A 27,130-nucleotide genomic window follows, 5' to 3' on the forward strand; every position below is an offset into this window, starting at 1 on the left:
AAGAACGGAATCAGGACTTGGAATGCTCTCCTTCTTATCTGCAAACAGCGTCTTGTATGGATGATAACAATCGGCACATTTGACTTACTGTATTTTGGAATAAAAAATAAGTGGAATAAACTCAAGTAATAACTTGTTTTCGCAATGACTGCAATGCAATATCTCGAGTTGTGCTTGAAATGAATGCATGTAACGTTTTTTGGTCTAAAATCAGGGTAGAAATCTCTTTTGCGAATTCCTTTTCTAAATAGGATTAATCGAACGCATCCATTACCGTGTGATAGAATAGCGGCAGGGGAGAGCTTCTCGCACGTCTCCAACGTTATTTAAAATTCCCAAGAGGCGGTCTCAAGTACTTATACGCCTCAAAAATTGCAAGGTTAAGATTTTTCATTTCCGTCATAAAATGTCCAATGCATGACTTACTCGCATTCGTGCTAGCGACATGAAACCAAATGTTCTGTTGGATTTCCGACATTAAAATCCGTGAGAACTGATTAGAAGAACACCGATAACAAATATTATTTTCCTTTTTCCATCATCAGAACGCGATTATCTTCGGTATTTTCGTGTAGGCGGCCGCTTCCTTTTAATTGAACTCGTTCCCACCAATCAAAGGATTAGGATATACAACTTTAGTAACAATTTTAAAATGTCTTCTACAGCCAAGGCAGTTTCCAAAGCTTGAAAAGTTCAGTCTTAAAGAGGAACTTTCTTGAGCACAGAAAAGTTACTGTATTAGCTACTTTCTAGAGCGATGTTCATTAGACTGTTTAGTTTAAAAAAACAACCAATGAAGCCGTACTTATGTCTCTTTAATTTGTTTTATTTTACTTCATTTCTGTTATCTTTATTCTATTCACTGACTTATGGCATCTAAGGGTAGTCTGAGTATAAGGCGTTTCTGGGGTAAACAGGGAAGAAAGAAGCGAAAAAGGGAGAGGGTGACATGAAAGGAGAGAAACGCCTTCCTCTCTCGTCCCCATCCCCCTCCCCCTCCGCACTCTAAAATCTCCTCTTCCCTAACCCCTAAGGAAGGTCTAATACTGAAGCTATCTATGGAGTCGGCATTTTACTGACACCGAATAATACTTTTCCGCTTTTTCATTATTTAATTTGATTTAAAACTGTTTCCTTGGTGTTGCTGGAGACGATCATGCCGAGAGAAAAAAATTACTCGACAGCACCGATTTTAAAATACTTAAAACTATCTCCTCGTTACCCTTATACCCCAAGAATTGTATGGGAAATAGTACGGAGATTGTGCTGATTTTGACGACAAGGTGGTTAAGTCGGAATATTTAACGATATATCGTAATGTCTGTTTGAGGCTTCAACTAGTGAAGTACTTGGCAAGCTTGGAAGTTTTGTAGTCGACTCGAAGTTGTACAAACTGCTGAAGAACGGCTTTGTCTAGAGTTGCCTAGGAGCAAAAGACAATGGTTACAAGTCAGCAGTTTGGAGGGCTATAATAAAGAGCTTTAGATTCCAGGACGAGGACGTTTATGACATTTAATTTTAAGCTTTTTCGCCTGTTCTCTAAAATAGAAACCCGGAAAGCTGCATTTTACTTTTTTCTCACCACCAAAGTTAGCATAGCCTGCGAAAACATCCGTTTCTTCTCGCTCTCCGCGTCCCTCAGCGGATGTTTTCGCAGGCTAAAGTTAGCACGCTTATTTCGCCACTACGACATTCTTGCTAAAACTCGTAGTAGACTGACGACGGTTATCACATTTTCCCGCCAAAATGACGTTGGTTCGCGCGCGAGCACTTCTTAGTATTGAGAAAATCTTGTTCCCGTCGTCGTCCTCGTATAAGAATTTAAAGCTCTCCAATGAGTAAATACGGTCAAACCTCCATGTGCTACCACCTCCCATAAGCGACCACTTATCCAAAACACCAAAATTTTCCCTGTCAAAGACTTATAGATACATGGTCTGATCTTTGTGTTGGTACATGTACTAAGTTGCTCAGAGTATGAGAAGATCTTTTAGAAACAACATTGATTTACATATACTGTAACCTAAGAATGCATACAATACATTCTCTCCAAGAAGTAGATGTGTACGGGCTTCTCCACGTAAAGACCTCCTGTGGTTGGCTTTTCGTAAGTAACCACTAACTCTTCGTATTTTGGGTGGTCGATTACGAAGCTTCGACTGTGTGGCAATGTGAAGGGCTCAGCAGTGTGATTAATTCACGCGAATCACACTATTTTTTGCTCTAAATCACATCTGTTCTACATCGCATCATTTCTGTTTCGAACAAAAAGTGAGATGTAAAAGCGTTTCCGATTCCACTTTTTAACAATCCGGCTAGTGAATCGATAAAATATTGGTAGAGAATTGGAACTGAATTTTGCAATTTCAAAATAGCTGTAATACAGTGGTAACTGAACTTCGTGTCGTGCAATTTTGGTCTGAAATCATACCTGTTACACTCCACTTAGTTCAATTGCCATTATAACTAACATGATAGATTTACCTATCAGACGATTCAGAAACTAGCGAGTAACGAGGCTGTAATTCCCCAAAATCTCCTGACCTTTTTTATCTTCATTCAAAAACGGTATAAACAACCACACAAGACAAACGTACCAGCTGTTCTTCCGCACAAACTTGCTTGAGGTTTTCAGGTTGCACGACCAGTAAGTTTGTCAGAGAGTAGAGTTTATCGAACAGTTTCACGAGCAATGGTCTCTAGAGAACGATAAAATACACCAATATTGAACAAAAAAGATGAGCAATACAACATTTTTAGAAGGACTAAGGCATAACAAAACGCTTCTTCTTTTCCTGATGAAAATTCCTTGAGGGAAAGCATGGTCTAGATATTTCTATATCGCGGAAAATTCTTAATCCAGGGATATGATGCCGGATCCAACACAATCTAACAGCTACGTGCTTTTCTAGGCTTGATTACCAGCCGCTGTTCAGGAAATGAGCCCGCTCTCTTCCCCCGGGGAATGAACAAAACCGGACCCAAAATAGTAGCCTGTACACGTGGAAGGATGCGTCATCTCTCTCCCCGATTCTTTTTAAGGGGTGGGGGGGGGGAGCGTCTGTACACAGGCTTCTAAAAGAGCGGTGAAAATCGAGCTTAAGCTTCAGTTGCTTGTCATTTTTTAACAGTTACTCATACCTAGAGTCGTAGAGGACTTGAACACACTTTTCCTGGCCACTACGAGGTTGGACAACGGAGACTGGATCGGTGGTATGACGAAATGCACTATGAGGGCTGTTTTAGGAGAGCTATGGCCTTTTCAATTGGCTATTACGCGTTTTCAAAGGGAGACTGGGTCAAAAATGTCCCTAGAATAGTCCCACAGTGCAATTCGAGACAAAACCGACCCAGTCTACTGCGCAACCTTTTAACATGGCCAATGTACAAGGTAATTATTACAGATTTCCAAAACCTTGTTCAGTTTGACAGCTATAGACCCTACAGACCCTTTTGACATGACGTAGAGGACTTGAATACATCCGCCATGTTCGCGTCCCAAAACAATAAAACAGCGGGCACGTTGGTATTTCAAACCAATCCCGTGGTAGTTGAACCCTTTTCTAATGTGAAGGCTTTCTTTTGTTGCAATAAATCTACACAGCTACTGGTCACGTTAGTGAAAACGCTCTATATTTTTTTGCACAACTTGACACTTCGATATACTAAACAGCTTTCATGTAGATACCCAATACATATTCGACCCTACCTGAGTATGCTAGAGATCCATTTTATAGTTAGGGACCCTGGTTCAAGGGATAGATGTCCTTAGGGACTCGTCATACTCAAGAGTTCAATAGAAACTGAACGTTTAATCTACTTCGTTAGGAAAACGTAATGAGTAGTAAAAATGTACCTCAAATTTTTTTATACAATTTCTGTATTCACTGATATCACATATGGCTACCATTGCCCCTAAAAAACATACAACAGGAAAATTAATCTTCACTTTAGTATAATATTAATATAACAAAAATTTATAATTTCTTCATTAACCCTTTAAGCCCTAAGATCAACACACAAATTCTCCAAACTGATCTCCATACATTTCTTCTAAGAACAGTTGAGAGAATTTGGTGTAAGATCAAAGAGTTCTCCCTCTGGTAATCAGTTAAATAATTCTCATAACCTTAACTGTTGATGATGTGCTGATGTTGTTAGGAGAAAATTGATGTTAGTCACTCTTGGGACCTAATGGGTTAAAGGTCTGAGGAGACGTTTTTTCAAATTCACCCCGCGAGCAGAGCCTCCTTTTGTTGAGGAGGAGAAAAGGAGGCTCTGCCTAAATCACATTAAGCCTTTAACATTTTAGCCCCGATATCCACTTACAAATTCTCGAAACTGATCTCCAGACATTTTGTTAAAGAATTAGTTGAGAGAATTTCATAAAAGATCAAAGTATTTTTTCTGAGGTGATCATTTTATTAAAGCTCATTACCTTTTCTTTTGATAATGCATTGATATTGCGAGGAGAAAGTTGATGTTGGTCACTCTTGGGATTTCAAGGGTTAAAGTGGCCGAAGCCCGAACCTCTGGACTAGTAAATCTTGTTCTCTGCCGTCAAACTGGTTTTTTGAGTGCGAGCATCCGTTTACTGATAAACCGTTGGTCATAACTGAGCCCGCTATACCAAGCGCACGACTGTTAGGCCTGGGTTTGAAACTATATCCCAGGAAAATGCCGCTCATGCTCAACAAACGGGTCATGCAGAGTCTTTCTCGAGTAAACCAAAATCGAGTAAGCAAAAGAAAGGCTCTGCTATCAGAGTGGAACAAATCTGGGATCAATTTAGGTTTATGGGAAACTATCTGCCTACCCCTCCCCTAAGTCAATATTATCACTTACTTCTCACTAAGAGCGAAATACTGGGTTAGGGGAGGGGTAGCTGGGCAGTTTCCCAAAAACCTAAATTGATTGCAAATCTTACCTATGGAGGTATATTGAAACTGTTGTAAATGTTCATATATCTGACGGTGAACTCGGATCCCAAATTCGGTCAGCACAGACTCCAAGTTTTTTCCATCCAGAGAATCCTGGATGAACGACAGCTGCGAGTAAATAAACTCACACGTCTTGGCGCATGCCTGAAAATAGAGGTAAAAAGATCGAGCAGAATAAGTTATCTTTACATCGTTAATGTAAATTGATACATTATGCGGCCTAATATCTAAGGGCGGATAATTTTGCCTCTAACCTGGGATATGGAGTACCTATGTAGAAAATCCGAATCATCTTGAGAAATGCAACTTATAGAAAACATGGACAGATATGATAGTCATCTGTGTATGCTCAGTGGCGCCTGGCACAGGCTGCCCATCTCGTGCTTAGCACTGGGATTATTCAATACGCTTTCCAGCCCTTGGCTTTGGTTAGCAGCTACAAGTTTTCCCGAGCTTGCCGAGTATTTTGCGTAGCCGTTTCTACGAATTCAAGTAGTAAGAACCACACGAAGAGGAGAATGGAATGGGCAAAACTTCGTTCTCTATTTCGCGCCAACCACCCAGTCCGTCAAAACGCATCGATTAGGCTACTCATTACGTCACATATGGTAATGAGACAATTGCTCGGCTCTGACGCGGCGTTAATAACGTTGTTTTGTGAACTAGATCAGCTTACCACTGTACGCTGTACAAGGCCAAGTTCATGTTCTTCAGGTCTAAAATCAGATTTTTTCTGTTCAGCCGACAAAATGCCTTTGCACCAACCGGCCATTGACGTGAGAATCCTGAACAGATACAAAAATAAAACAAGACTAATCAAAGAAAACTGGACACACAGAATAGACGTTAGAAGTTAGGCGATAAGAAAACATCATTACTGGTCACGAGTTCCTACCGATCTATGCCCGAGTCCAGTTTACTCTCCATCATATTCATGACCTCCTTCTTTTTCCGAACGCATTCTGCGTACACGGGTGACGACCTGTTTAGGAGAAAAAGTTAGTGAAACCCGTCTCAACCCGTTGTGGCCTCAAGCCTCTGGCTTGAGGCCACAACGGCGTCGTTTTCCTGTGCTCAATACCATTTGCGCGTAAATATGCTTCAAATTCTTCGGATACGAACTGGGGCCCATTATCTGTCCTTAAAGAGAACGGAAAACCGAATCTGGCAAACATGGGTGCAAGTGCTTCGATGACCTTGGCACTTGTAGTAGACTTCAGAATAGCAACTTCTAAGAAACGACTGTAGTAATCGATCACCACCAAAATACTCTCTCCTGTGGGTAGGGGTCCCAGCAGGTCTGCTCCACAATCCTGCCAAGGAGCACTCGGAGGAAGAACGCGGGACATCGGCTCAGGAGGGTTAAATCCAGAAGTGACCTGGCAGCCATGACAAACTTTACACAATTTCTCAACTTCCTTGTCCATTCCCGGCCACCAAACTTTACTACGGAGCCGATACTTCGTCTTCACTATACCCTGGTGCCCTTCGTGTGCCAGCCGCACCACCCTGTCGCGCAGGAGCTTGGGAACTACAATCCTTGTGCCGCGAAGCAATAGCTCACCATAGACGCATAATTCGTCCTTGACTTGTGCATACGAGGGAAGTGTACACCGGTCCCAGTCCCCTGACCTCACGCAACTCTTTACTATCGTCAATTCTTCGTCAAAATAGGAAGCTTCTTCAATTTCTGTAGGTGATAGAGCAACGGGTATACAGCTTATAGCAATGGCTCTGACAAAGTCGTAGTCTTCTCCATGGTCCACTTGATCCAAGGAGTTCAAACGGGACAACGCGTCGGCTATATTTGTCTTCCCTGGGCGGTACACCACTTTAAAATCGTACCCTTGTAGTCTTAAGACCCATCTCTCTGTTCGGGCGCAAGGCTTTGAAGTGCGCGAGTAGACACGCTCTAAAGGCTTGTGATCTGTTTCCAACTCGAAGCTCTGTCCGGAAACGTACATGTTGAACCGTTCACACGCCCAAACCAAGGCAAGTGCCTCTTTCTCTGTTTGGCTGTAGCGTCGTTCCACGTCAGTTAGGCTCCTCGACGCGTAGGAGACAACTCTCCACATTCCCCCCTGCTGCTGGGTGAGAACCGCTCCTAATCCAACTGGAGATGCATCGGCAATGATTCGCGTTCTGCAGCCAACCTTAAAATAAGCCAGTGTCTCTGCCTGGGTGATTAGACGCTTCAGTTCCTCAAAGGCTGTTTGTTGCTCTTTACCCCAGTGAAACACGATGCCCTTCCTGGTTAACTCTTGAATAGGCTTGGCCACGGACGCCACGAACTTAGCGGAATATTGGACAAGACCCATAAACGATCGCACTTCACTTGCGTCTTTGGGAGATCTAGCATCTCTTATAGCAGCAATCTTCTCTTCGGATGGGTTTATGCCGTCACTAGTCAGCTCGTGACCAAAGAACGTAAGCCTTGACAATCTAAACTCGCACTTGTCTCCGTTCACCGTCAACCCCACTTCACTCAGCCTATCTAACACCGCAAAAAGACGCTTGTCATGTTCCTCCACGTCACACCCATGAACAATGAGATCGTCCGCAATGTTCGCAACCCCAGCACAACCCCTTAACACATCTCTAATGATCTGCTGATATTTCTCCGGCGCCGACGTTACGCCAAACATCAACCGCTTGTAACGATAAAGCCCTCGATGCGTGGCAAAGGTAGTGATGTGGCGACTTTCCTCACTGAGTAAAATCTGGTGAAAACCCCACTTGAGATCTATCTTGCTGAACACCGTACTGCCATTCAAGTCGTGTAACAGCTCCTCAACGGTTGGAATTGGGTGACGCTCTCGGACGATTGCTTCATTTGCACGACGCATATCAACACAGACTCTTACGTCGCCATCGCTTTTGGGAACCACCACCAACGGCGAAATCCATCCTGACGGCCCCTCCGGCACTTCCTCTATAATGTCAAGCTCCAAAAGTTCATCCAGCTTTGCATCCACCTTCTCGCGTAACCCGAACGGTATCCTACGTACATGCTGCGCTACAGGCTTCACCGACTCATCAATGTGTAGCTTAAGCTCGTAGCCCTTCAAAAGACCAACACCACTAAACAAGTGCTTGTATTTCTCTCTGACATCCCCGTCCGATCGCCCACCGTCAACACTGTTTGTCTGAAAAGGACCAATACGCAACAGGTTTAGCGCCTCGGCAGTCTCCCGGCCCAACAGCGTGCGACCATCGCCTACAACCACCACAAAATCAGCATTACTTCCGTTTTCAAACCCAGCCAGCGTGACATCTGCCGTGAACGTTCCTAGGGTCGGTAAAGGTTCTGTACCACCATAAGCAAAAAGTTCCTTTGCAGATTTGCGAGATTCACAGTTAATCCCCTTTTGCTTTAACAACTCCCAGGTCTGCTGGCCCATAACATTACATGAAGCTCCCGAATCAATGAGAACATCGGGTACGTCTACACCACCAATGACCAGCGTTACCAAAGCGCCCCTTTGTTCCTTGCGATCATTCACCTGTTCCACTGAAAAGGCATAATCGGGTCTTTGCGAATGACCTGATGCAGCGAAATCTCCTTTGTCTTCCTCTCCAGGGCTAGGTCTTCCAGTCACGAGGTTCGTCTCTCGCCCTCCGCGTCCGCGTCCACCTCGACCCAGTCCACCAGCACTCCTGCCTCCTCTGCCGCGTCCGCCTCTGCTACTCTCAGGTCCTCTAGATCCCGAATGGGTCCTGCTTAGCTGATGGAGTCGAGGGCATTTAACTTTGAAATGGCCTGTTTCGCCGCACTTCCTGCAAGTCTGACCACGCGCCGGGCACTTTTTGTCTTGACTGAAGTGTCCTTCTTGTCCGCAGCTAAAGCACGTCTTTGCTTTCCTGGGATTTTTGTTTCCATACAGCCTGCCACCCACTGCATTGACCTGGTTATCTGCTTGGTCGGTACTGTATTGCTTCAGTTGTCGATCAACCGCTTCTTGGGATCTTGCAACACGCAACAATTCATCTAACGTAACAGTTCCTTCCTTTTCCAGAAATTTCCGGCGTAAATGGCTCGAATAACACTTGTCTATGAGCTGATCGCGAATGTAGTCATCCTCGCCGGCGCCAAAATCACAAGTCGCTGCTCGCTGACGCAATCTTCAAACGAACTGATCAACTGTCTCTCCGATCCCTTGCGAAATTTGTCGAAACAAATGTCTCTCAAAGGGAATGTTCGCCTTTGGCACGAAATGGTCGTCCAACACCTTTAACGTTGCTTCAAAACTTGCATCTCCACCCTCACCAGCTAGTGTGAAATAAATTTCTTGCACATCCATACCAGCGACATGCAACAGCAAAGCACGTTTTTGAGCGTCGTTCGATACACCTTTCCCGGTCACATACAAACTGAACGCTCGCTTCCACTTCTTCCATCGCTGACTTAAATTGTGCGCCTCTCCTTTTGGATTAAATGGTTCCAATCCACTGACATCTAAAGTAACAGAAGTCATCCCAGAACCGCCAACAGCACCGCTCGTAGTACCGCTTGTCGCGTTAGTTTCGCCCGATCCACCGCCTCCCGGCATCGCTGAAATAAATCCTTGACGAAATCCTCGACGAAATCCACAGCGAGATTTTCAACGAAACTCTTGAAACCCTCGGCGAAATCCTCGAAATATCCTCGAAATATCCTCGTCGCCAATGTAGTACCGCGGTTAGGTTAAAACACACTTTATTCACGACCGTTACACTCCGAACTCAGAACGCTAACCGACCCGAATAAATTACAACACACGCTATCTATAGTACATGCAAATTACGTAATCCCCGTGTGTATCACATCACATTCATTCTCTCGCTTCTACGCGCTTGCATTAGCATCGTATACACTACACCGTCAAAAAAAATGATTGAAAATCTCCTCTGACCAAACGCTCATCATGCGTGCTGTAAAAATATCTAGTGTAGTGATAAAGTGAATGGTGGGGTGCAATACAGACACGTTGAATGATAAGGTGATTAATAGTGCGCGAATTGTGGGCAATGAGTAAAATAGAGAGCTTTAGATTCTAAGACGGGGACGACTACGAGTACGTGATTTTCTCAATACTAAGTAGTGCTCACGCGTGAACCAATGTCATTTTGGCGGGAAAACGTGATAGCCGTCGTAATTCTACTACGAGTTTTAGTAGTGGCGGGAACAATTTATCAAATGTAAGACGTTTTATCATTTTGCTATCGGCAGATGGCTTAACCTCCTTCAGTATAAATAACCGTACTAACTTTTTTGGTGAAAAAAAGTAAAATGAAGCTTTCCGGGGTAGCTTTTTTGAGAACACGCGTAAAAAACTCTAAGTTAAATCTCGTACTCGTACTCGTTCTCGTCCTCAAATCTAAAGCTCTCTATGATCCGCGCGTACAAAACATCGAATAAGGGAATTTCTATTCCTTTTCATAACACCTTCCAACTTTAGTTCGTCCTGTCCGGCCGTTGTTTACTTCGTCTTTCTTGGTCAGAAAGACTGTCAAACGGGGGTTTTTACAGTCCAATAGAGATTTTCAAGTATAATACCGGGGCGTTTTAAATGGCTGGTTCGGTCGCGAACAGGCAAGATCAAGTGAATCCTTTGTTCTGATTAGCTACCCGACCGGACAATGGAACCCCCAGGTAGGTCCCGCAAGAAGAAAGTTCTCTTAGGCATGTAATAAATCCCCTATTGACCAAGCTCATTTGGTCAAGATGCGGATTGGCTATTGGCCTTATTCTTTTCTTCTTCTTTCTCTTTTTCCCGTTTCTACTGAACGTAAAAAAAAGAACTTGGCCAATATTGAGCTAGACTGCGAGCAGTCTCTTATTTTTCTTTTGAGACACGGTAGAATGCTTGCCAGTGAAACCTTTTCGCTCGCCGTGCGTGGCTCTGAGGGAAGAAGAACGACCGCTAGTTGTCTAATATCGAGCCATCTTGACCTCACCCTTAGTCAATAACCATATATATTTTGCATGTTCTCCTTTCAGTATATGGTAAAAGGAAGTAGAGGACAAACAATCATACTTACGCCACCAGGCCTATCACACAGTCCGTGAAATGCTTCTCTAACAAATGAAAGATTGCATTCGCCTGCTCGACGACTTTAAAGAACAGGCTCTCGGGAGGCGATTTCGGCTCTGCGGACGGCAATGCTAACAATAAAGAAAAAAAGAAAGGTTCCAAACCGGACTTCTTCAAAATAAGAGTTGTAACAAACAAAGGGGAAATCATTTGTGGTATTTATAAGGCCATACAGGTGCATAAGTTAGGAGACATCGAGCAAGAAACGTTAGGGAGATTTAGAGTGACGTTTACGGAAAACGGCAAAGGGCAAACGTCAGATTCGAGTTGAGAATTTCTTAAAATAGAAAACGTGTAGCTAAAGACAATTCAAAACAAATGTTTTAGACAAAAATAACGTGAAGCTACTAAGTTTGGGGTAGAAGGAGTAAACAGTAAAGCACAAGTTAAGGAAAAACTTGGTCACATGGCACAAATTCACATTTGTCGTTTGCCGTTAACATGGCAGCTTTCATCCGTAAAGAAGGAGGAGAAACGACTGCGCTCTAACAAAAACTGTAAGGAGTCCATAGCTATGAAGCTAAAAATTACAGGGTGCCCACTATGCAAGTTTTCAGGATTTAAGGATTTGCTTATCACTCAAGGGCCAAAGCAAATGGAAAGGGAATAGCAGGTGTCTACTGTACAATAGCCATAAAGGAGAAATAAAAACCATCCTCCCTCTCTCCCACTCTAGACTATTTTTCTGACAATACACCGACTGATAACGAGTTTTTATCGCGTTGCAACCTTCAGTTTGGGGGTTTTGGAGAAGAAAAATGAAAAATTATTTATCAGCAAATGAATCAGATTTAAAGAAAAACACATTAAATACTGATGTCCTTTCAATAACCTTTCGTTTTTTCTAAGCCACAAACAAAAGCACTGAGATAAAAGCATTACAGGCGTACATTACCTTGCAAAGTCATATTGAGGGCATAATCAATGTGTTCAATGCACAGATGATAAAGCAGCTTAAGGTAGATCTCCACTCCATTAGTGGCCACGTCAGATGGCGACGATAACTACAAAGTAAATGCCCTGCACTGTTAACATTCTCTTACGAGTCATCCTGCGGGCCTGGGGTCCATTTCTCGAAGCCCCCGATAATTAACGGATCCGGAAAGCTGTTGTTGTTTACATTCAAGATCGAAGCTTCGATAGTTTTGTAGATTATATGAGAAAACTATCAGTTAACAAAACAAAATGTACTAGTTTGTTTGGTAGGGCCAACCCTATGATTCTTTAGTTTTTTATTTTACTATCTGATTTCGGGCCCAAAAGTTCGCAAGACTATTTCAGCCATAGGGGTGGGGGGCGGGACTTAAATCAACTTAAAATCTGCAACCGTTCCCTTTGTTCCGGGTAATTTTTTAGCAGCGTATAAAGGATAACTGGCGAATTGAAGGGTATTTGAAAAGCGATGAAGGATGAGAAAGCTCGGGACACAGTTGCAAATATTTCCTACCAAATTTTAAGCTGACTACCATATTTATCACACTCTCTCCAATCTATCGCTGCTTTTAAAATCAAAGATTGCAGCTACATGCAGGAACAACTGAGAGCTGGCTTGCCCCCACCCCCCACCCCCCCCCCCCCCCAAAAAAAGGACATGTACTGCTGGGTAGACAAAATCCTGTGTTGTCGCCTTCTAGACAGCAAAACATCTCTGAACGATCTTCGTTTCAGTTGTTTTTCTTCTACAAAATTGAACTAGGGATATTTGTTGTCGTCGTTGTTGTTGTTGTTTTAGTTAACGCCAGGGTAGGAAGAGTTAAAACAATTTAATACAAGGGTTCTTAGTTTTCTATAACGTATATGAGGGGTGAAAAGAATTCGGTTCAGTGAAACTAGGTTGTAAATGTAAGCCGACTTGCTCACCAGTTCGCATCTTCTAAGTGCCATTTTATTTTCTTGCAGAAGACTAACAGCTACGTCTTGAGAGAGCAGCGTTTCCTTAGTGGAGTCCTGTGAATTGGCGTGCATCCTGAGTGGTATTCGCTTACTGATCTCCTGACTAATGAGGCTAAAATATATCATGCAAATTCTCAGTAAAAAAAAACTTGGTACATGTAATTTTGACTTTTGTCCCATTCAGAATGAATAAATAACTTATACTTGTGTGGCCAAGCAAACAACGGAAACAAATAATTTAAATCAAACATAATGGGGTTAAGAATCCAGACTGGCCGGGGGGGGGGGGAACCAGTTGGCTCTTTATAACCATGGTCGAGGACTACCGAGACCAAATCCAGCTTGCGCTCTAACTGCTCGGCCACGCTAAATTATGTGCTCCAAAAAATTGTCCATGCTTCTCTCAGTGAATTGTTTTTCCGTGTTAGGGGGGGGGGGGGGGGGGGGAAGGGAGGGTGGCCACCACAGGTTTCCCCGCGAAATGACGTCACAGAAACGAGCGCTGAAATTCCATACTGATGACGCGTCACTATCCAGATCTGGGTAGTGCTTCTGATTGGTCGTGCCGTGAGGGACATTTGCTTCAGCCAATCAGAAGCACTACCTAGATCATCATCTGGAATTTCTACCCTCGTTTCTCACATGTTATTTCGTAAGGAAATCAGTGGTGGCGTCGCCAACTGTTGGCTGTTTTCTCAGCTAATTTTACTTTTAGCGTCTCAGACTGGAGGCTGCCTCAGGTTTAGTTAATAGGGTGGGGTAGGAGGCTTCTTAGGGGCAGGGGTGGCCTAAATCCAGGAAATATACTACAGGCGCGTTTGCCCCCTTGCTTCAATTTGCCGTTATACAAAGGCCTGCCCTTGGTCAAGTCGTTTTTTAAGATCGGCGTGCGCCGTCGTGTTTGTCGTCGAAACTTTCCCCTCGTTTTTTTTTTAATAAATTTGTTGAATATATTTTTAAAAAAAACTTAAAACAAGGAGAGTAACAAAGAGATCACCCTACTCACCTGGTACCTGTCGGCTTGTCTCTTTTTTCGTGCTTAATTAGGTTATAGTATTTCTCCAAGATAACTGTGGATTTTTCTGATATGTGTGCCAGCTCTGTTCTAAGAGTGTGAGAACAAAACAACAAGCAAGGCCTCGTGACAGAGACAAAACTGAGCTTACAAGTTCATCACCTTCGTAAATCGATAAAGGGAGAAAAAGGAACTCTACTACAGCCATCAGCAAGTAGTCTTTCACCACTAGAATTATTGCACATTAAACCTATCGAAATTCAGATTCTCATTTCTTGTCCCTATATGTTTTCAAAAGAAGTATTGGGAGAATTTGTTGAAATATCAATTAAATTCATCTTCCCTGATCATGTCCTCAAAAGATTCTCATGACCACTCAGTTTTCTAAAGCATTGATATTACATGCTGATCACTCTCAAAGATAAAGGTAAAGCAACCATATTTTACGTCGATAACTCGTGACATGCGGTAGAGAATTTAAGCGTCACGTATAAGGCAAACGGTAAACGTCAGATTCAAGTTGAAAAATTCTCAAAAAAGAAAATGAGCAGATAAAAACGGTTCAAAACAATTCTTATGGATAAAAAATTGCTTGAAACTACTAATTTATGCGTAGAAATAATGAACAGTAAACGACAAACAAAGGGGAAACTTGGTCACGTGGTATAAATTCGCGTTTTTCGTTTGACGTAAACTTCAAGCTTAACAACTGATAAACTTGAGGTCGACGGTGCGCTCATTTTACCCCACCTCCCCCCCCACCCCCCCCCCCCCCCTCTCCATCAATGCTCCGTTTTAAGGGTGTTTAAAGAGAAGTTGAAACAAGGATGTGGTGTCAAGGGGAATCGATCTCGGCACCTCGCGCTCCTTCACTCTTGCTACGCTGTTTTTTGTAGCGAAGGCCGCGCAGCAACCAGCTGTGCCACTAGGGCTACTCTAAGGGCTTTAGGCGTTAACATTTGTTTCTGGATGAAATCCTACGACGAACTCTTAGGGGAAAACCTCGTCAGTTACATTTAATGTCGGAGTGAACAATACATGTAAAAGAATGGAATTTTAAATGGCTTTAAATGTTGGGTACTGAAAGAGAAGTGGCGACTTTCTGTCGTCGTTTTCATTCGTAGAGGCTGTGTCACAAAGTCTAGTCCACTTGGTTTGGCACTGCCAAATACTCGCCCTTACTAATTCTGGAACTTAACCGAAAGTTAACAAAATTACTTGTAAATGACAAAAAAAACACAGCCTCCGGCATGACAAACGTGGCCTTCCAAGCATTATACGTAAAAACAGCAGAGATGAACTTTGCAAAACTATCAAGTTGAACTGTTTTCAAAGACTCAATAGCAATCCGTTTCAAACTTGTACAATTTTGTCCATCCGTGACTTCCTGTGTATTTGCAGTTTTATTTACAGCCTCCTTCAGTGTAGTAAGTGGTTATTTTATGTGCTCAGTTCCCATCTTCTGAATTAGACTAAATTTTGAGACATAGTTCCAAAACTGAACTCGATCGCTAACACTTACAGTTACCGCACCTGATATATGCTTGCAAATATTCACTGAACATGTTCTTCCTCAGCCGCTCAAGAAAGTTAGAATCAGATCCAAGCTTGTAAACAGAGAGTCTTTCACCAAGCTTCTTGGCTCTGATAACAAAGCAAAGGAGAAAAACGTTAAGACTCGTCATGCTCAAGCTACTCCAGCGGTCCTTCCAATCCCTTCCAATCCCTAAGATACTGTTTTTATTTAGGACCATTCAAATGAAAACAGCTGAGCTATACTTTCTAGTGGTGCTGTTTGTTTCACTGTTCAAGGAGGTTCTGGCTTTTCAATCTGTGGATGAAATACTAAAGTGTGACCATTCAAATTAAACATACCAGGCCAGGTTGTTCAATTCAAAGCAGGGTTAACCCTTTAAGCCCTTAGAGTGATAAGCATCAAATTTCTCCTTGTAATATCAATGCTCTGTAAAACAGAGTGGTCAGGAGAATTACGGACATGATCACACAAGATGAATTTGCTTGATATTGTATCAACTTCTCCCCCCTGCTGTAGTAGGAAATGAATAAAGGCATTTAAAGGGTCAAGATAACCCAGGATTAGTGCGAGATCTGGATTCAGAGCTGACTATGGACAAAGGAAATTCGTATAAATTCTTTTAGTAAAATCCAACTAGTGGTCTATTATCAATGCTGCGTTCTGATTGGTTGAGCTACTACTAGGCTATATGTTATAGCCCACTAGTGGCGAAAAGCAAGGGCTTTTTGGTGGCAAAAGATGATTAAAGTCTAGCTTTAACTAGCTAAAAGTTTTTTATTCTCGATATTTTTGACCAACTAGTTGGATTTCACTAAAACAATTATTCCTCTCGCCCTCATGGCCTCTGAGTAAATAGCCCATTGAGCCTTCGGCCTCATGAGTTATTGACTCAGAACCCATTCGGGCTTGAGGAATAATTGTTAACCCTTTAAGTACCAATAGTGACCAACAGCAATTTTCTCCTAATGATATCCATACATTGTCATGAGATGAGGTTATGAGAATTAATTAAATGATCACCTAAGAGAAAATGCTTTGATCTTTTATCAAATTCTCTCAACTCATTCTTTAAAGAAACGTGTAGAGATCAGTTTGGAGAATTTGTATGTGGATATTGGGGCTTAAAGGCCTAGCCTGCAATTTGATGTTTGAATACTTTAAAACAAAAATTTAAAATCAACAGAGGAAAATAATGCTTTTGAACAAAAGAAACAGGGGCCTGAATTAAACAATTAACCTTAATGGGTAAACGATGATCTTCTTTCCAACAACTGGGTTCTGGGCAACACTGTTCTGTGGTACTGTTTTTGTGCTGAACAGGGCGGCTCTAACTATTGAGTCTCTGGACAAAATCGTTACATGAAAGTGCAGCATGCAAAGAAAGTAGTGGCCGAAAGCCAGTGGATTTTGCTATAGGGCTAGTGAATTTAGTTCTTAACTTGCCCGACGGACAAGTGGAGGTCTTGGAGGAATTCAAATTACAGAAGAACTGTGAAATCAATTCTGCTCATCAAAATGTTTTTGTGGCTAGTTGAAATGACGTTTGGGCTAGTACATGCTAGCTTCAGCTTGCCTGGATGGCAAGCTTTAAAAATGACTTTCTTTGCACCCTGAAGTATGACCACTCAATTGAAAGTCACTGAGCAATGCTTCTTACAGTATGCTGTAGGATGTGACAATAATGTTTTAGCCTGTACAAGCTGCTGATTTTGTACAAGGCAGTTTTAACCAAATCTCTATAACCTGAGATCAGGCCCAATTTAAGCAGTTCTCATACATTCTCTCTAATGGCTACCGCTGAAATTGGGGCTCTCTTTTCATTTTGCTTTGCCCTCCAGAATGTAATTTTCAAAGCCAAACGAAAATAGAGCCTGATCTCAGGTTACTTTAGGCCCAGCCTTTTCTAATAGCCGTACAATTGAGGCTGTCAATCAGATTTCAGTCAACTCATGCATGAAAAAAAAAAAGCAAACCTTTCATAAAGTATCTGTAAGTTCTTGAGTGATTGCTCTTTATCTTCACCAAAGTTCATCAGTTTTTTATCAACATGTTTCTACCACAGGGAAAAAAAATTGAAACTGACCATTACCTGAAAAAAATTGGGTAAGGCAGACGGTACAGCTATAACTGCTGTGCCATTTGGTCTGCCAAGCAGAAGGACTTAAGATGGCGTCTCGTCCATAATCTCTGAATTTATGACTGCAACGGCTGACATATTTTTTGATTTAACTGTTTTTGTAACAGAATTAATGTCAGTAAATTTATTTTTTCAGTTATTTACTTGAAAGCCATGTACTTGAGCAGTCAAAATGACCGGCCAACTGAAAGTTTGTCCAAACAAATGGCCATCTGTGCCAAACATTGTGCGTTGACTGGCCGTTATTTTGAGCCCAGTCTTAGTCAATAAAACCCTCAATAATAAGCAGAATGTTTAGATATCCACATCATAATAACAGTAATCTTCACACTGAGATATCAAAAGGCTTGCCTGAGAAACTTCGCTTTTTTTTTTTCACACCTTAAGTTCTTCCTCATGAACATTCTGCACCAATTTCCCCATGACCACCTCTGCATTATTACCAAACACTTTGTCGACCATGCTGTGAACCTGCTCACACAACGGCATCACATCTTGAAACACATCAGCAGAATGAAACTGGCCCTGTCCACAGAGTGAAAACAAGCAACCATTAAAGGGGGATGTGTCATGGTCGCCTAGCTCATTTTGTCAATATAGCCAATATTATGCTTCCTTACTTGCTATGGAATGTTGATGAAGAAATAACATATAAGTGAAAAAATCACAGCTTCTTGTCAAACAAATTTACCTCTCTGGTATTATATCAAATCTTACAAACAACAAAAATGAACTTTGAAAATACTGCAACATATCAAAAACACTAGGGAGGGGTTTCATCCATGCCTCCTTGTACCAATCCATGGTGGGGATATAAATCTGCATGTACATCCGAGGGTTAACAAATTACAGGTAAAGTAATCTTTCTTATAAACCTTTGATCTGTGACAGAGGACCTACAGGTTCACCATCCAATGATATGAAAGCTACTGAGAAGTGAGTGACCCATTTCAATCCTGCATTATTTCTATTCACAACTAAGGTTATTTTGTAAACTGAAAGTTGGCTAAACAAATAAGATAAATATTGAATTCATGAAGATTATCACACCTGCTGACTCTGTTCTATAAATGAATCTATGCACTGAGAGTAGCCCTGTAGAAAAAAAGATTAAAAACTTATCCACAAAATTACTGCATTAATTTGTAGATAAGGCTCTTAGGGGAATCAGCCAGTAATCATTTACTTATTAATTATTAATAACTACATTATTGCGGGCGACAAGAGGACCCTGCAGACTAATCTTGGTCACTCAGCGGAACTCCATTAACGGTACAGGGAAGTTTTTCCAAAATCTGTCCACACTCTTGGGATACTCGTGTTGTACCAGCTAATATCAGGGGCACCAAACGACGGTTTTCTCCTACATGAAAATGCATTGAAAACACTTTTTTGGCTACCCAGAGTACTTTCAGAAATGAATTCTGAAAATGAATTCTGAGTGGCGCAATAAAATTTGTATTTGTTCGGTCATCCTAGGAGAACTTGAGTCTTTTTGAAATAATGTTTACAAGGGCCTCAGTATTATTTTCCCGAAAACTTTAGATGCAATTTTAAGTTTTACGAAAGAGAGAATTTTTCTGCCTGATTCCTCTCTCCAACACATTTTCAAATCGGAAAATTTTAGATCTCCTTTTTCGATGAAAAATAGCCTTACCTGAGGACTGAAATGCAAAAAATTGAACTTAAGAAAATCGTAGGGAGTATATTAGATATGCTTCGAAAAATTGCTCCTGAATGGATTGGCATCTAGAAATTTTTAGCCTTGCTCAAGCTATAGAAGATTCTAGGCAATTTTTGCTTCTCCAAACAGATATTTTATAGAAAACTGACTTTGGGCACCCCTGTAATATATCGGTACATGGTTTGTGGCCGCAGAGGCCCTAGTGTTGGGTTTAAGGTCCGTAGTGATGTCAAAGTAATCATGTGCATGCACATGATCATTGTTCCATTCACAACCACACGTAATTCAGGTACACAAGTACTGTATTCGATACTGTACTTAAGGTATCAGCCACCCTTAAGATTGCCATTTTTCCATATTTGAGGTTCCAACGTTTTCGAATAGATATGCTTGAGAGCTTTCTTTTAAAAAAAAAATTAGAAGAAAATATTATTTCTGTCGAAAGATATCGGGGGTAAAAGATTTTTTCTCGTTAATTACCTTAATTGATCGTTGACAAGATCTTTAATACTCGTGTCATATATCAATTAACTTGCCTGTTAACTAGTAACGTGATACCGAGTGTGTGCTTCCACACAACACGTGCGAATTGTCTGCGCGTTGTTTGTAGCATTTAGATTTAGCGTTTGCTTCGGTGAAAATGCCGCCAAAAAAAGAGAAAAGGTCGTGTCCGGTTTCGTCATCGAAACCGCGAGCGAAAAAGAAATCGAAGAGCGAGTTTAACAAAGAATGGGCCGCAAAGTTGGCAGAGAGCGACAAAGGCTCATTTTATCAGCAAGAGAAGTGGCTCGAGGGGTTGGATATTCAGAAAAGCGAAATGCTGCAGTTGCTGAGAGTGCAAACCGCTCCAAAATCCAGCTTGAAGAGCCAGATGAAGAAAGCCAGTTAAGCTCATCGACCCCATCTGATGATGGAACGTGGAAAACAATAAGCGGTCGAGCTATCGTATCAAGCGAAAAGCTGCTTGAGAAAATGGACAAGTCTGTATCTTGTCGATTTTGCCAGGGAATAGTCCAAGTCATGGAAAATGTAGCAACTAAGCATGGACTTGGTTCTACCTGGAGAATCCAGTGTGAGAATGAAAGCTGTCCGTCGCACAAGACAAATTCTGTTTTTAATTCTTCCGAGAAGAGCAGAGCGTTTGAAATAACCGGGCCTCAGTTCTTGGCCTTCGAGCAATCAGTGGTGGACATTCGGCGCCTTCGAAGTTTTTTAGTTTCCTTGGCCTGGCGCCGATCAACAAAAACGCCTGGGCGGATCATACAAAAAAAATCGAAGGAGAGGCAAAACTTTTGCTCGAGAAAGAATCAAACCGTGCTTCTCGTGGTGTAAAAGAGTGGAAGTTTTCCAACTGAGAATTAAACTGTTCACTTGCTTGCCGCGAAAGTTTGTTCCTGTTACATGTTACCTGTCAAAGTCCTATTGTTAGAGAAAATTGATCCCTCTCTGATATCAATCAGAATAAACATTCAGGTGTTATAATCTCATTCCAGGTAGGATGCCGCCAAAAATGTATTTTCTATTTTATCTCCGAACGCAAATTTTGCCGATCGACTCGTACGTTTTGAACTCCAAGTCGCCAGCCTTTCAATCAATTTGGCTAAAATTTGGCCAGAGTGATGCCATATATCTCTTCTACAAAAGCGTGTCTGCGAATTTTAATACTCCTTTTCATTTTAAAGCTAGAGCTTTTTTTCCACAGGGAGTGTGGAAGGCAATTATTGCCTTCCCCAACTTCATTTGTTAATAAAAGAAAAACAAACGCACTTGTCAAAAATCGGAGACATGGTTTTTTAGTGGAACGTGTTGAGAAGCGAATGCGGTGTTAATTGTTTTCTTCCGTTTATTTCCGGCGGGAGTGGAACATGATTTATAGAGACGTGTACTTTTACACAAAGCGTTCCAATTTCGAAACACATTTGAGTAAATCGTTTTTGTTAGTTCAAATCCATAATCTGGAATTATTAAGCTTTTAAAAAATATATGGTTTATAGGGGTTTTTTGTAAAAACAACTAACGCTACAGCGATCCGCGTGTGGACGGTCCTGAAGGGTGGCTGATACCTTAATGTGAGACTTTTCAATTCGCATTGCCAGCTGGGAATCTATTGACCAAGGAAAATGAAAGTAGAGCCTCATCTCAGCTTAGTGCGGAACAAGTCTAGAAATCCATGTAAATTAAGTTTATTCAGGTTTGACTCCAGTGCATGGTTTTTATATTTTTCAAGCAAGTTACGTTGCTTGTCACTTGAAAGTTTCAATAGGCTTTAAACTCCGGTGGTAAACTAAAGCTTTTTGTATTATTTTCCGTTGGATATCAAGGCCCTTTGGTCATTGAACAGGGATTAAATATTTGATTGAAAAATAAGACTTTGTGCAGTCACGATTACTTAATTTCCGTCATGTACTAGCTACTGTCTCAATGTATCTTTGCCTGCAAAAACAGCCGTCTCTCCTCGCTCCTAGCTATTTGAAGGCATATTGTACTTGAGCGACGGTGAATAAAATCATTGAATTATTAAATGTGAGTTTTGTTTACTGTAGTGATTCCTTTTGTTGACACTGGAACTAAATGGGCTTTCCCTAATTATTATTTTTTTTATTGTGTAGGTAATTACCTACACAATAATTATTATTATGAAAGCAGTTCTCATCAATCACATCTCCAAGGTAAACTTACATGTTCACCAGCACTTCTTAGCAAACACCTACTGCTAGTTCTATATTTTACCTTAAAGGGCAGTAGAGTCTCTGCACAGGTTCTCATTCTACTGATGCTTCCTTGGTGATGAGCCTCTTTAAATTCTTTGATCAATGCCTCCTCCACTCGATCATGGCATTCTGCAGGTACATGTACAAGTTAGTGTAATAAGACCCAGGACACCCAAACAACTGCAGTGTACCTATGCCTACCCATCATGAATCATCTTCAATACAGCACTGTATTGTTACAGCGGCAATCAACCACATGATCAACCCTGTTCAGAAAATCACCTTGTCATTATGACCACTACCATCTAGCCTGGAAACAAAAGTCCAACTACTTTCTTACTCTACAATCTTGATTCCATTTTATAATGACCTTTTGGGGTGCCCAGTTGTCATCTTCTTTATTATAACCTTACAAATATCAGGGCTGTCAGTATAAAAGCAGCCACAGCATTGAAATGAAGGTTTACCCATAACCAGTGATTTTGTTACCTCTGCGTCCTGCGTCCCTGATGCATAAAAATCCCCAAAGATGCAAAATAATTTTTGGCATTCGTCCCATAAGACGCAAAAATCGATTGACCAATCTGAAGATGTTTTTGAAGAATATCCTATTTGTGCAATTTTTGTGGCTGTTCTTGAGGCAGTTGTTTAATAATACATATTTCTTTTAGTCTTTGTTGTGCTTGACAATAGAAGGAGTATATTTTTATTTCTGAATCAGTAAACTGTAATACCGAGTTTCGGAGTGTGTCTTTAGATTAACCTCGTGGTTACATAAAGACCCAGGGATTCGTGTTTTTGAATTATGGGACTCAAAGGCTCTGGACTGGGACTCAGGACTCAGGACTCAGGACTCAGGACTTACCAGAACTATTAATAAAATCACAGCATACTATCTTACAAAAAATTTATAGTGTTAATTTCAGCTTCCCTCTTCGATCGCCCATGACATCAAATGAGCACAGTCTTAACAGGTCTTGTAGGTCCTTACAGCTCCTAATGACGGCTCTAAATATGACCAGCAGTATGCCTTATGAATGATGCACGATGGCCAGTCAGAAGCAACCGAAAACGGGCAAACCATTGCATGATTAATGCATAAGATCAATAATTCAAATAATTCCTTTACTTAAAGTCAGGCAAGACACCCACCTTTGATTTTATCTTTGACAGGGCCGAACCTAAAAATATAGAAATGAAAATATTACACACATTGATCAAAAACTTTGGTGGCTCTGTTTAGATTAACAAAACTTCAGACAAAATTGCCAAAGTGGTTATGTTGTTTATTTCATTTTCACATTTGTTTCACCGAGCTTCAAATTTACCATCTTTCATCCTTTCACCATCCATTACAATCTCAACATTGCTGATCCTAGCAGTATGCAGGACGCATGTCAAATATGAACCTAGTATATGGCCTCATTCTCCATGAGTTCTCTGTACCTCAAGTGGAAAGAGCACCCGCCCAGTGTTTGGGAGGTCATAGGTTTGAATCCTGTTGGGGACTCAGATTTTTTCTTTGTCCCACGCTTGTGATGTGCCGATTATTAATTTTCATTTTCACATTTGCTTCACCGAGATTCAAATTTACCATCTTTCATTCTTTCACATTGGTTATTGGTTAAATGGTGGGTTGTAGATTGAGCCCAACATTGTTGATTGATTAATATCATGCACTAGTACACCTGTACATACCTCTCTGAAGGCAATTCTTGAGCAATAAGTGACAATTTTTGGATAATGTTTGCAGCTTCATGAATCTACCAAAAGTAAAAAAACAATAATAAAAAACATTATTAATAATGATGCAATCAATGGCTCTAGCCTACTAATAATATTAGTATGTGTAATCAAATGGTGAAGAGTGAAATTAGGGAATAATTTCACGCGCGGGAAGGCTCGGGAAATTATTAGGCTTTGGACAAAACGCAAGTGAAATTATTCCCTAATTTCAAGAGTATACCATTTGATTACCTATTACTATCATGGGTGACGAATTACGTTAGCATATCGAGGATTTTTGACTTATTTATGCTGGATCGTATCGATCGATCGTGAATTCAATCTCTCAAACGTTTAGAGCTGAAATTTGGCTTAAGTTTTCAGAATTTTTCGACAACATACCTCTAAGAATCCTTCTTGATGTGCTCTTTAGTGTGTTCAGGTTTTCTAAGGCGTCTTTTTATGCCCTGACATCTTCATTCATGACATTTCAAAACTTCATCGCCATCTTGACACTGAGACGTACGGCAGGTTGCCATGGCAATTTAGTAATTTCACATGTGAAATTACAAATTAATGCTGAAATTTCGCACCAAAATTAAGGAGTAATAATTATTCGTCTCCTATGAATTATTACTACTATAATTATCTGAGGCTATTGAACTGACTGGCTGACCACCAAGCACTGGAGTTAATTTTCATCCCTGGAATGTTACCAACATTTAGCACATACCTCAAACTGATCACTGAAGACTTTTGGACTCAGTTTTCCAGTGGCAAATTCATCAAAGTACTTCATGAGCTCTTGGGCCTCGAGAGCTCGAGATCGTGGGGTGTTGATTCCCTCTAGTTGATCTCCCAAGTGAACAACCTTAGTGGCAACATAGTTTATTCTGTCATCTAACTCTTGGAAAAGGCCTGAAGCTGTCTGTTATGAAACAAAAATAACAGCAAATCAAAATGCACAGATAAGGTAAGCAAACAAAGGGTGCTAAATAATTTCCAATAACAAAAAAATCTGACAAAGACAATTGACATGCTTGGTGCCAAAAGGGTGAAAGTGACTTAGTTAATAAATCCAGCAAAGTCACCACTTACACTCCTTCTCCATTAGGATTGTTAACCTGATTTGCTGAATTTACTCAATTATTTCAATAATATTTATTTTGTGTGTTTACTTGTAGTTACTGTCTTGCGTTATTTGAATGATTTAAGTTTTACTTGCATGTATTGTCAAATGGTAATTTTATTAATGCTTCAGGCTATTGAGCTTAGATACTGTATTTATAAATTTGTTGTAGTTAAAACTTAATAGAGATTAAATAAAAATGGATGACAAAAAAAAGCACGGAAATCATTTTAATACTGTATGAAGAAAACAATCAAGGCACACCTTGTAAGTTGTCTCCAGTTCTCTGACTTTCTGCTTATGTTCTTCTTGTTCCTTTGAACAGAGTTCTTCAAGTTTATTAATCCTCCCTTGCATTTTTTCATCTAAGGCTGTCAGTTCCCGGATGGTTTTTTCAAAAACATCCGACAAAGCTCTGGGATCAAAAGCATCAGCACCTCCTTTGGATCCTCCACCTGCGACAGTACTCGCCAAACGTTCCACATATTCATAGGCATCAAAATCTCCCTAAATGTAAAAAAATAATACCGAGGATTTATGAAATACATCAAGAATACTGTACTTTGTTGTGACATAAACAATCAAACATAAAATAATTGCGGCTGGGAAATTTTCAGAGCAAAACAGGGATTCTTCATAGTCTACACAAAAAAATGACATCACTTTAAGATTTTACCAAAATAAAGATAACTTGTGAAAATGAAATGATCAGCATGTCACAACATGGGACCAAAAAAAAAAATCTGAGTCTACAACAGCATTCAAACCTATGACCTCCCAAACACCGGATGGGTGCTCTATCCACTTGAGCTACAGAGAACTCATGGAGAGCAAGGCCGTATACTAGGTTCATATTTGACATGCATCCTGTATACTGCTGGGATAAACAATGTCGATGTTGCACTGTGTGGTGAAAGAATGAAAGATGGTAAATTTTAAGCTCGATGAAACTAAAACTTAACAAGTATCCCCTCCTGATCAGCTAAGCATCCTTTATCTAATAAGCAGAACCCCCCATCTTGGCCATAATTTAGATAGGTTCCTAGCCCAGGGAGTAACTTTCATCAAAAAGTGATCCTAAATGAGACCAATCTTGGCATGGCTCAGGCTTTATTGAACTCCGAAAGGAGACTTAACTCCAGTATAGTATGATATATTTTATACATGTAGATATTTCTTTACACACAACCCTAAATGATACCTTTCCAAGCAAATAATTATATTACTTTGCCGTCCTAATAATTATTGAGACCAACATCTCAACTATCTTACCCCATAACAGAGATTATGAGCACCCTTTAATATAAGATTCCCCACCACATTCTAAGATGCTTATTTTACTGCCCTGATTTCAGCCTTAATAAAGGGACAATTTAAGAGGACAGTACACATCATGCCTAAGTAATTGGACAGTACGCGCCATCAGGCATGCGCTTAAAAAGGCTTTTCTCACTGCTAGCAAAAAATAACCTTTGAATTTCTTATGTTTTCATTTAAAAAAAGAGCCTTATATATCAAAAATTTTGTTAAAGTTATAATTAATTGATAACAGAACTTCATGTCGTCCAATTCAGTCTGCAATCATACTCTTGATTAAACAAATCGGACTCCCGCTATGCAGTTGTCAGATTTTGTTAATGATTCATATGATTACCGACCGAATTGGACTCCAGTCAGTCCTGTTACCATTACTAACATTGAATGTTTCCTCATCAAATCCGGTTTTGTGTCACCACAAATTTGCAGCGATCAGAGTCATCGAGTATTTTTTGCAAAAATGACGTCATGTGTAGTGCGTTATGACGTCATTTGTCATCCCTTCCCTATCAATTCTCAATTATATTTGAAGAAGAAGGGGGTTGACAGCCCTGAATGAGGATTGTATAAAACTAAAAACAACACAAAACTTGTTCACATCATACTATACTGTTCAGTAAATAAATTAGCTAGAGGACCGCCTGAATCGCTTAAATCAACTATATATAAACTCAATACTATAACAAAAATAAAAAAATGAAACCCCTCCTTCACCGGAAACTAACTTGTTAAATCACTTTTGGAGCCTCTAAACCTTCAACCGAGTGAAACAAAACACATACCTCGAAATCTTCAAAAGTAGCCATCTTTTACAAGGGAGGACGGGTGAATTGATTGGCGAATTACATAGCGAACACGCAGGCTTTTCCCAACTATTTGTAACCGAAAATACCGCCACCTCTGTCCGCCATGTTTGTTGGACCCGCCGCCAAGAACTAGTGCCAGTCTTTTTCGATGTTACGCCTAGT

General features: G+C 40.8%; 1 protein-coding gene across 1 annotated transcript; it reads right to left on the minus strand.

Moving 5' to 3' along the window:
* Nucleotides 1-805: 805 nt before the first annotated feature.
* On the minus strand, nucleotides 806-27,084 carry LOC140939170 (exocyst complex component 5-like). Its single transcript, XM_073388730.1, has 20 exons — nucleotides 26,945-27,084; nucleotides 25,110-25,352; nucleotides 24,450-24,644; nucleotides 23,690-23,754; nucleotides 23,144-23,172; nucleotides 22,011-22,120; nucleotides 18,647-18,691; nucleotides 17,978-18,121; nucleotides 17,433-17,512; nucleotides 15,456-15,566; nucleotides 13,914-14,012; nucleotides 12,875-13,019; nucleotides 11,910-12,018; nucleotides 10,962-11,085; nucleotides 5,836-5,922; nucleotides 5,617-5,725; nucleotides 4,928-5,084; nucleotides 3,857-3,915; nucleotides 2,598-2,699; nucleotides 806-1,423 (listed from the first exon to the last, which is right to left on the minus strand). Exons 1-20 carry the CDS (start codon nucleotides 26,966-26,968, stop codon nucleotides 1,334-1,336), a joined length of 2,127 nt encoding a protein of 708 aa, XP_073244831.1. The 5' UTR covers nucleotides 26,969-27,084; the 3' UTR covers nucleotides 806-1,333.
* Between the last annotated feature and the right edge of the window lie 46 nt (nucleotides 27,085-27,130).

Source organism: Porites lutea, chromosome 5, assembly GCF_958299795.1.
Source record: "Porites lutea chromosome 5, jaPorLute2.1, whole genome shotgun sequence".
NCBI classification, from domain to species: Eukaryota; Metazoa; Cnidaria; class Anthozoa; order Scleractinia; family Poritidae; genus Porites; species Porites lutea.